Source organism: Camponotus floridanus, unplaced genomic scaffold, assembly GCF_003227725.1.
Source record: "Camponotus floridanus strain SB8 unplaced genomic scaffold, Cflo_v7.5 scaffold98, whole genome shotgun sequence".
In the NCBI taxonomy this organism is placed as follows: Eukaryota; Metazoa; Arthropoda; class Insecta; order Hymenoptera; family Formicidae; genus Camponotus; species Camponotus floridanus.
In genome coordinates, this window is record NW_020229869.1 from 224,953 (window position 1) to 237,184 (window position 12,232).

The 12,232-nt window shown below is 32.4% G+C and overlaps 1 protein-coding gene across 2 annotated transcripts; it reads left to right on the forward strand.

The window, feature by feature from the left end:
• Positions 1–6,541: 6,541 nt before the first annotated feature.
• LOC105248487 lies at positions 6,542–10,641 on the forward strand. Of its 2 annotated transcripts, XM_011253302.3 has the most exons (5): positions 6,542–6,651; positions 7,317–7,414; positions 7,654–8,055; positions 8,497–8,753; positions 10,349–10,641. In XM_011253302.3, the coding sequence occupies exons 1-4, from the start codon at positions 6,640–6,642 to the stop codon at positions 8,717–8,719; spliced, it is 735 nt and encodes a 244-aa protein (XP_011251604.1). In that variant the 5' UTR covers positions 6,542–6,639; the 3' UTR covers positions 8,720–8,753; positions 10,349–10,641. The 2 variants fall into 2 exon arrangements, with proteins under 2 accessions (XP_011251604.1, XP_025270916.1); XM_025415131.1 differs by lacking the exon at positions 10,349–10,641 and having other exon boundaries at positions 6,543–6,651; positions 8,497–10,018.
• The last annotated feature ends 1,591 nt before the right edge of the window (positions 10,642–12,232 follow it).

Consider the following 12,232-nt stretch of genomic DNA (forward strand, 5'->3'; position numbering starts at 1 on the left):
GTAATTTAAGTTCAAATATATTCTGACCAGAAGATACCTTGCAATAACGAGACATTCATTCGAGTCGTCAATGAACTTGATCCACTTGAAATCGCCTGACATATTTAAATGCATATACACTTGTGTACTTGAAATTACCTCGACACATTACACTTGAATGAAATTTCACAGAATGCACGAGAAAATACTTTTTCAAGTAGCCCAACGAGAAAGAGAGATACATTATTAATAATGCTTCTCTTGGATATCGCATGGCTAAGCCTAAAAAAATCTCAGGATGTTCGTGTTTAAATTTCTTAAGCTCGTCTCTAAGACTTTCGTATGGTAATCCGGGATTTTTGTTGCCCCTGTTGTTTGCGCCACCGAGGACGGATATCGTACATACACCATAATCATAATTTTAGCGCTTCATGGTCTCGTAATCTCCTATACCGTAACCAAACTCTCGACGCGGGCTTAAATAGATATGTGAAATTACGACGCGATGATATTATAGTGCTGCGCTTTAATATCGCTTCTATTATACTGGCGAAAAAATACTCTAATTGCGCGTAATAGAAAATTCTCAAAATATCACTGCCTTGAGGATAGTCTTGTTCCTTGCAACTCATGATAATTTTACTCTAAGTAATCACACTTACAAAGTGAACCGTATATTTCTTCCATAAGAATTATGTTGTCCTTCATCGCCGGGTTCCTCTCTCAGCATCGTGCCGTTCTTTCATCCGCTTAATAATCGCTAATTGGCCCCCGAACGACCAACCGGAATCATAAGCGGCCTGATTTATTAACAGCGGGAAGTTCGTGAAGATTTATTTCCGACACACCTGTACGTGAGTCCGAAATGACCGCAATGCGAATGGATTGTTAAGAGCTACTGTGTTCTCGTCTTCTTTTCTCTTTCAAGATAGATGTTTTGATATATTGATTCAATTCCTCCTACGATCGATTGTGACATATTTTTACTTACAATTGCTAATTGGCAGCTTCGTATTCGCGTGGAATTGTCACTAATGTATTATTAACGTCTCAAAGAATCGTTCATTCGCGGCAGAACACATTCAATTGTAGATGCGACTTAAATGTGTGTGAACTTAGCCTCTCAAATCTCAGCATCTCACAAATAAACATCAGATTTTGTTGCATCCAGCATAATTCTACAATTCCTGATAGGTTTTAACAATAGTTCCGTCGAATTAATTATAAATATTTACTATAATTTTTAAAAAATGAGATGCCAATTTCCGAAAACATCCAACAGCATCTCATCATATTTCAAATATCTGATCAAAGCAGTAATATTCCACAGAGTTCTATCGCCTACGCACATTCTCTCAATAGGGAGGGAAATATTAATTTACTAGAAAAATTATTTAAGATCGCTAGAACTGTCGATTTAAGAATAACATCTCATATCTACATATAGTATCTCATATCTACACGTATAGGCCGGACACCTTGATGATTCTAAATTGTTTAAAAAATTAATTATTAACTGTATCATTAGGAACTTTTTTCTACCGTAAAGAGGAAGTATCAATTTACTAGAAAAAACAATTAAAATCGCCAGAACTTGTGACTTACGACCAGCGTCTCATCCCTATACGCGTAAATATGTTTTGTAAATCAAATTATTTTCTACGAAGTTTAATCGTCAGAACTATTGACAGAATGCGCGTAGGCGATAGAACTCTGCGGAATATTATTGCTTTATGATCAGATATTTGAAATATGATGAGATGCTGTTGGATGTTTTCGGAAGTTAGCATTTCTCATTTTTTAAAAGTTTATTTATAATTAATTCGACTATTGTTAAAACCTATCAGGAACTGTAGAACTATGCTGGATGCAACAAAATTTGATGTTTATTTGTGAGATGCTGAGATGCCAACTTCACACACATATGACTTAATTACAAATGGAATATCGTGCAGGACCGACCGATAATTGGCTCTCCACGATGATGGTATCGGGACGAAATAATTTGAATAAAGTCAAAGCGATCGTCGTGATTCATTCTTGATTTAAGACCTCGAACCGATGACAATTATAGACTCCGATTATCTGTGACAGGAAAACCTTGAAGATAGCCCTCTTTGATCGGAAATTTTCATTATTTACGTTCGCGCCACTGTAAATTACATTGCTGCAAGAAGAACTCCGATGTAAATGATTGTCGATGATACAGAAATAAATATAGAGAAGAAAGAGAGAGAAAAAGAGAGAAAAGAGAAGTACCTGACTCTCTCTCTCTCGTTACGGAAATCATGCAACTGACATACGACTACAATGTTAATCAAATTGCTATATTATACAGTATCGGCTCTGTAGTTAATTACAACGGTGTATATTATTCCCCTAATAGTCAAGTCCAGACTATTATCTCTTTTTCGATTGACTGCATATGAGAAATTATGCCAATTTGTAATCATTTAGAAAAGAACTGAAAATCTCTGTGACATTTAATTATATCAATTCCATTATTATAGCGGAACGAAGAATATTTCGCATGCATCTATTAATAATAGCTTGAATTGAATAAAGAAGATAACATACAATTATTCAATAATGTCTTTCTCTCTTTTATTATATTTATGTCACAATAATATCTCAGAAAATTTTTGATGGCTACTTATTATTGCATTTGTTTTTTCCGATCTTAAATTATACATTAGACAAGTTTATTATTATCGGTAGTAAAATGCGATAAACGGGAGGAAGAGAACAGTAGTTATGACAAATTAAAAACAAAAAAAGATAATGATTTAAGCTGGTTTTCCATTCGCGGAAATAATTCGCAAGCAGAAACAAGAAAGTCTTTGACGAAAATATATTTGCTGAATCATTCTTTTTCTTCAGCTACTTGGTCCGACACTTCCTTTTTTTCATTCGAAACGGAATGCATACCAGAGTGCACCGTTGCATACCTGCGCCATTTAAATTTTTAACACGATGACATGCTGACGCTTATTGCGATGGTATCCGGAATAAGAAATATACAAGATATATATGGCAGGATTCGCGATGATAAAATAAACGGAATGCATGCATGGATGATAATTGCTCTTTCATTATGCGTCAGCTTAATCTGTTTTATGTGACGCTTCAATTTCGTATATCATACCCGGTGAAGCGAGGGCGCGCAGCGGGTGCATGAAAAATATCCCAGAAAGACTAGGTAATCAAGATTTGCGAATTAAAAACGAAGAAACGAGTAGATGTTAATATACGAGCATATAAAATGCCATTTTCATCAATGTAGATAATATCAGGAGCAAAATGCAGAGCGAATGCACATTCTTTTCGAAACACGTGTCCTGACAGATATGGAATTATAATTCGACAATTATTACAATTATTAAAATACACGTTATTACAATTATTACAATTAATTAAACGATTAATTAAATTTTTATAAACGAAATTGTATCGCAATAATAGTTTTTTATCAAAGTATTATATTTCACGTGATCATTTATTATTTCAAGTAAAAATTTAACAGGGACAAGGATAAAAATTATAAATTATTCTTTTGTTGTAATTTTTACAAACGATAATTATTTCTCTAGTAATGCTTGGACTCGAATATATTTTACTTTAAATTTTTCGCTGATCTAAATTTAATTTGCTATTCGGATTGAGATTTGAGATCGCGTAATACACGAATCGTTAAATGATTAAAGTAATTAACGAAAGCCCTCGGGATATTAATCATTTAATTAATAATTAATATTTTATTAAAATAATTCATAAATTTTTAGAATATTAAGATTCTTATTTTTCGCTTGAAAAGTATGAATTGAGCCTATCGATTGATCGCCTTTTGCAGTAAAGTCGAAATGAAAGCCTGAGGTTGGGTGTTCGTTTTACATGGCAGTGCCGGTACCTCACGGACTAATGGTGAACTTCGTTCCTTTTCGGCCAAGACACGAGAAAAATATTCGTGGTCGAATATACAATAGCGATACTATCAGCGATGTTATCAACGCGACCTTTGCTTTTGCGGATTTCTTCGATAATCATTTATCTTCCATAACTATCACACTCATTAAAAATTGCCTAGTATTGTAATCAGACACATATATTTTAATTAATTATATATTATATAATTACATATTATATATATTGAATATTTGAATATCATTATTTAAATAATAGAATTTCTCTTTTCATGAAATACGCACATTATAAATAATACATAAATAATTTTTTAATGACACTAATATTGCGTGGGAACAATGTAAACCTAAATCACATTTGTGCAATCTCTATTAAGAAATAATTGTACGCAATCGATCGGTGTTGCGAGCGGAAAGCTCGACAGAATTAAAATTGCTTTCGGTCTCAGAATTGCATCAATTGGCAAGATTTCGCGAAAAGCGGATGTTCATTGTCTTCATCAACGTGGTCACTCACGTGGCGAGAGCTGTCGCGTAAGAATTATATCTTGCGACATACGCAACCACATTGCATAAAGATAACCAGTGCGATCAATGAGACGGGCAATAAACTCTCTAGTTACGGCTGTCACTCAATTGCGATGGAATTCCGTCTGCTTTGTTTGTCATTGCTCGAATGTAAATTCCGTAGCATACCTTGTCCTCGTACACTTTCACCGTTATATTCCGCAAGAACAATGCAATCATAATATTTCTTTACAATAAGTTGTTTTCGCAGAAAGGCAATTTTGTTATAGAAATAATCTTTCTCTTTGTTTTGTGATGTTTGTCTTATTTTTAAATTTCATAACTTAAGAAACTAGTATATTTAAAAAAAATAGCAAAAGATTAATTGAAAAAAATAATATTGTCTAAATAAAATAATATTAAATAATGTTTCTAAAAAATAAGAGAGGAATTTATAAAGTTTTGCTCGAAATTCAATTCAACATAGGGATTTTAAATTTATAGCGTTATTAAATAAGGGATAATTAGCGTCATAATTATCAGAGTGCGATCGATGTTATTATTTTCACATCGTATGATTCTCACAAGCGAGGTGTTCGCTGCAAGATAGAAAAAAGCAATACACTTCACTATATTTCACAGCGATATTCCGCATCACCCTTATTACTGCCACGCTAAATGTCAAGAAGTTCTCTTATATGATCGAGAAAGTTCTGGTTTAAGCTAACAATTCGTATAATTACATAATTCAATCTTATCGCTTATACGATTGTGCATCGCAAAATGTGAAATCGCTACAATAACCTAATTTTCCAATTTTGAGATTATTACTATGATAATGAGACATGATTTTTAGATTATCGTTAAGATAATCTCATTTTCGCAACATTGTTGAAGAGATATTCAGTTCATCAATACAACCCACTTGTTAATAAGTATAAAAATGTAAAAAAATAACTTATATATTTGAAATAATTTATTATTGTAAAAATAGAAAAATTAATAAAATAAATTTATGCAAGCAGGATATACAACGTATCTCAAAGAATAGATTTTTTCTTCCAATAATAAAATTTTACTTTCTTAAAATATATATCTGAATATTTTGTTAACGGATAGTTAATATTTCATTTAAATACAAATCAATAAATAATAATTAAGAAGCAAATTAAATAATTAATAATTAGAGCATTGCTATTTCCTAATGTTGCTTGAGTATTTAGCGTTAAAATCCCTGACATTAAAGTCTCCGCTATTGAAGTCTCCAGCGAAAAATATATCTTGCGAATGCAGATATCCTTGAAATGAAAATATGTGAGAGAGTCTTATATTGCGAAACTACATTTCTGAAAATCAAGGACATTTTGTGTGGTCAAGGGCTTTCTTTGATGATATTATTGCATATTTGTCAATTATTTAAGTAACATCGAGATAAAATTACTTATCCTCAATCTCGCAATATGTGTCCTTCAAGATAATGGAATACAAAATGGCGTAAAATTATTATAATAATATATTATTTTTCTCCATTGCCTAATTGTAATAATTATTAAATATCAATAACAGCCTAAGTAAAGTTTCATCGTTTAATAATATCAAAATATTATTTACTTGCATAATAAAAAATATATCAAAATATCTAAGATATCTAACTTTATTACTAAAAATAGAAATGTTTCAAAAAAGTACAAACATGTAATTGACGTAAGAAACAATTAATGATAATATATGCTAATATCGAAAAGACAGCGTAAAGAAACCTGTTTAGTTTTTTTGTATATGTATTTGAATATTAACTATTAACATTTGAAAATTAACATTTGAATATTAACATATTCGAAAGTTAGAAAAAGCGAGCAGTAATTCTGATTACTATTTCGTATAATAATTTAAATTCTGCGAGTATCGCAAAAATACACTGTGTCTATTGCGATGTACATTAATTAAGTCATTAAGTAATCATCAATTCATCATTGCTATCGTTATATTTGTGATACACTGACATGGCGAACGAGATTATGTCATAATACGAGTGAAAATTGAAATTAAAAGATGTAGTAGAAATTTTCAATCTCTTTGTATGGCAAAGCCGCGTATCGAGATCGGTGCTGAGGTTGAAGCGGAGGTCGGGCCCATGGGCGGGCCCCGGCGCTCCCGAAGGGGGCCTATATAAGTAGACTCGCTTGGCTTATAACGCGATCCAACACAATCACTTCTGCCTCATCAACCAGACATGCGTCCTCCCGTGAGTATCGTCATTTTTTTTTCTTTTCTCTCTCTTTCGTTCATTCGCATATTAATGTCACCGAGTGCTACGACGTGCATAATTAGTATAATACATTAGAAATTTGACTGTGCGTGTGTGCAATGTTTATAAAATTAAAAATCCTTCATCCTGTGACAAAACAATATATATGTATAATCTTTAAGATTATTTATCATAATTATGTCATCATAATTTTATTATAAAAGATGATATTTAAACATGATGCTTATGTGTGTAAAATTTATTGTATTGCAAATATTATGTAATACAAAAATTATATAATTTATAAATGCATTCTTGATAAAGGAACAATCTCGTAATAATTACGTTTAAAATCATGAATTCTAGAATGGTAGTGATTAGTGATTAAAAATCTTCTATATAAATGAAAAAACAATGCTTACATTTTTTTGCAAAAAAAACAGATTGATGCAATAGTGAATGTCCAAATTTTACGTAACTCATTAGAAAAATATATAATATATATAATAAAAATATACAAATATATATAAACAATTATTATTCGACAATAACAGAAATGTGTGTCATCATCACGTCATTTCAACTTTCCTCAAGAATGCGTATACGAGGCCATTAGAAAGTGTTCCGGCTGCCAAAATTTTTATGCAAATTCGTGTCACCAGGTGCTGTTTCTCTTGTTTTGCCTCGGCCTTGCGGTTGCCCAGCACAATCAACCGTATCAACCGACCACACCGGTGCCTATCTTAAAGCAAATAAACAAGTGAGTGTTACAGATTATGCAATTGCAAAAGTAATGCAACGAGCATCTTCGAATTCTCTTGTTGCAATAATTATTTTATATCACATATATTAATAATAAATTAATTTATTGCAATAATTATTTTATATCACATACATTAATAATAAATTATCTTCATAGTTTTATTTTTCACTAATTTATATTTATATTTTTTTACTGTCTGAAAATATTCAATATAATAACATTTGTGTTTTCTGCAGACACAACGAGGACGGTAGCTACAGTTACGGCTTTGAGGCAGCGGACGGCTCGTACAAGATCGAATCAAAGTATCCGACCGGCGAGGTTTATGGCAAGTATGGCTTCGTGGACGACTCAGGGAATTTACGCGAGATCGAGTACGGCGCGTCCAGACGTGGCTTCGAGCCGATCGGTCCTGGGATAAACGTGCCCCCGCCAACCTTGACCGGCAACAGCATCGCCGGCGCCGGGAACGAGCCCGAGGATGACGGACAGTACCGCGAAGACCCGGCGATCTATCACACCGATCCGCGTTACACCAACGGAGAACGTTACGAACTGGCGCCTAAACATAGACAACAACCGATCATCTACAATCAGATCGCGCCGGCACCGGCGCCAGTAGCTTACAATCAACCGAGGTGGGTAATCATAATTCTTAGCTCACATATTCAAAAATGTCAAGCATCGTTTTGAATTTTTTAAATCAGAATTTTTATTATTAATATTGACATTAAAATATACTCGCAAAATTTTGTAGCTTTTACTTTTAATTTAAGAGAATCAGAATTTTTTTCCCGTCGAAAATTTGGCAGTAATAAATTGCCTCAATTTCTATCTCGAAAGAGATTAATTTATCACATTTATCAATATTCATACAGCTCAGATTAAAATGCATGTGGGAGGATCAACTGACCGCGTGAAGAGCGCAAAGAGATAATCAGAGAACTAAATGTCAAGTGAATTACTCGAAAGTACCAAGATCGTGACTCGTTCAACTTGATGGGGGGGAATCGGTCGCACCTTCGCGGCTTCAACGGGAATGGAATCGAGTCGATTAACCTAATTTCTTAACTTTTCAGGTATAATGCGCCCGTCAATTATCAACCGGCGACGGTAAGCCAGCGGATCCAGTCGGAATATCGACCACAGTATCGATCGCAGAATCAACCACAGTATCAAGGTCAGCAATTGCAATCCACGTATCCTTCACCTGCGATTCCAGCCCGTCCTCAAGGACACTCCACGACCAGTATCGACGTCAACGCCGGTTTAGCGTCTTACACAGTTAATTACAAACGATAAGGGAAATGAAAGGAATAAGAAAGGAAAAAGAAAAGTAAGAGAAAGAGAGAATTTTTTGTGTCATGTGTATGTACATATATGTCATTGTTCATCGATATTTTAAGATTGTTATTGTCTAAACGTGTGTTTGTTTAATTATTAATATTATTATCTGAATATTTCTCGGTAACAGATTAATTTTTCATGTGTTAATTTAGCGATAGATAATGGCATACAGTTACATTGGTAGGTATTTATGACTAATTTTGTGTGTGTGTATTTTGGATTATACTTAATTTTTTCATCCTCGCGAGTTTCGAATGAGACGATATTTTCTACCTCTATTTTCCGATGTTTCCTCTACTTCTTTTGCTTTAAGAGTTTCTATCTCTTTTCTATAATTAATTAAAGCAAAATTACAGCTCTTCTATGATTTATTTGTTTTTAATTTCAACTTGCACGTGTTTACTTTTTCCTTCTTTCATTTGCAATGACACACATCAGCATGAAGTTAATTTATGTGACCATATACGAAAGGCTTTCTGGTATTATGCTCACCCATTTCGATAAGTAACTTGAAATTCGTCAACAGATCAATCTTGCAATCTTATTTATATATATTTAAATATACGTATCATATACAACATGTGAAAATAGCATGTAATATTAAGCGAGGCAAACCGAGCGAAGTAAGTAGGATACTATCTACAAGATCAATATCGCGCGTCAGACTTGACGATTCGCAAAAAAGGTAATATTGAACGATTTTGATCGGCTTTATAACGAGATATATTGAGCAATATATGTGTATAATTGAATCATCTCTAATTACAACGTAAGTACTTGGCAATAAATTTCAGTTGTATGCGTCAGGTGCATGCGCAACGTTAACGGAGTTTCCTAAATTCTTCTATTTAATAATTGAAAACGCAGTCAGTATTTTTCTCCCGCGTACAAGGAACGCTGTTGGGCTATACTTGACACACCCAAGAATTTTATCGTTGTGTAACGCTTAAAGGCACCCGTACGTACTACCTTCGCAGTCAGTCTTTTCGATAGTATGCTTAATAAAAATCTTCACGACAAATCAATCAAATCTTCAGTATTTGAGAGACTTTATTATCTGCATTTTTTTAGGACTCATTTTCATTTTAATTTTTAAAAAGTTAATGGATTCTAATTCATAATATAGCATTTCGTCATTACAGGAAGGTATGTTTCACATTTTTGTGTGTACATGAAGAACTTGGAAATTTATAGAACTTGGAACTTTTGACTACAATATTGTTAGTTGTTGACGAAAGTGATATCACAAAAATGATAATAGCAATAATAAAAATAACATCAAGATTATTCATTACATCAAGAATATTAATCAAATATAATATTAATATTAATCAAATAATATAATATTATGTAGTATAATATAATATCATATAGTATATTAATCAAAAGATAAAATAACAAAAAAAAAACTTTGTGATATACGAACAAGATAGGATATATTTAATAAAATGCACACAATGCATTAAAATATATTTTCTCAAGCTTTATTTTGATATATCATTCGATGAGAGAGAGAGTAACTCTCTTTCGTCAATTCTTGCGTGGATATAACGGGAATTGGCTCGTGCCACTGTCATGTTTCAGCTTTTGTGATCTGGGGTCCTAAAACTGCACGTACGAGGATTACGCGTTGCGCATACCTGATACGTGGAGAGCCGTGGACCACCGCCCAAGTCCACCTTTCACAATATAATCCGCGATCTACGCGATCTTGTTGCGCGATCAAGTGCCTGCTGTCCAATCGAACACATATGTATTCAGAGAAAAGTTTGATATAGCTCCTTTTGCTTTCAGGCTTCAAATCACGACTCATAGATCGATCAAATCGATTATTTAAAAAAAATTATGAAACTGATACAAATATAATTAAAATAAAAATACATGCATAACATTTTGGAAAAATAAAATCAATTTGTTCATGGTAAAAAAAAAGTATATGTATATATATTTTTTTATTATTATTTTTTATATTATTATTATTTTTTATAGTGCATATATTATTATATATATTATTACGTTAATATTGCGTAAAATAGATAACATAATACAAATACATAGTTAATTAATAGAGTTCATAATATTCTATAATGATACTTTAAAATAATTGTCTTTAGGAAAAAAATACACAAATACACGATAGCATACAACACATAAGCACATACTTAATAGTTTGTTGATTTTGATAACCGATTTTTCATTTCCTTGTCTTTATATGCATTTTATCGCGATGCGATACGCGTGCACGTAGTATCCGCGTTCACTCTCGAGACACATTCTGATGCAAGGCGTGGTGCGCCAGATGTCGGCAGGACTTGCTTTCCTTTACCGGCGCAATGAACACGTATAACTTTCCTCTTTTTATCGTAACCATATAATTATAAAACGACTCGATTCGTCACGAAAAAGTCATCCGTATCTCTCATTAAAACATAATGCGACATTATATTAAAATAATTATGCTTATTCAGCGTTTCAAATTTTCACATTCTATTTCTTTAATTGACATTATTTAGTCTTTTGCATATTAATATGCGTATTAATGCATATTAATTTGTTTAAATTTTATGTCATGCGATACGTGAGAAAAAATAGAAGAGAATATATATAAACATCCGCTTCGCGTCATCCTAATTCTTCATGTAATTTATACACGCGACCTTTAATAAATTACGATCAATTACTAGTAACAACAGCATCTTTATTCACGTCCGTTCTCACATTAAAAACATAAAATTCGTAATGCATTTAATTGATATAGATAATGATGTTTTCTTTATGAGATTTATTCCCATTCAATTATCATTAGTATCTATTATATTATTTTTCTAATATTGAATAGCTTAATAGCTAAATAAGACTACATATTGATGGCGTAATAAACTTTCGCGACTTATAATTAATTTGGTTTTGAGATTTAATTATTTTTCTATCGCATATCTTAACAAAAAAATAACTGTTGGTATTATTTAAAAAATAATTTTAGTGTTGATTTTTCAACATCAAAATTACATCACATTAATATAAGATAGATGTAATACTTTGAAATTACATGTAAAATGTAAATAAGATGAATACAGACTTATACGCAACAATCTCATAATCGTTTTTATCTAAATACGCGCACGTGCCTCAAGAATAGAGAATGACTCTTTTACTTCTTTTACTCCAGGCGCTAATCACGTCACCTTTTCTTATAATAAACGCCAACCACATTATCGAGTTTTTGCAGGTCAGAATTCCAGTTGCCATGCAAGCGATGTGATCGAGTTGTCGTTAGGCACGGACAATCACTTCTGACTGTTGCATAAAAATGGAAAGCATCGTAACATTAATCTCGGAGGAAGCTGCAAAGAATAGAAAAATAGAAAATTGCGTTTTGAAATTCGAGAAAAAATTATTACCGATCACTTGATTAAAAATAGAGTGATATGAAAAATTGGGAACCTCTACGATCACATATCAAAGAAT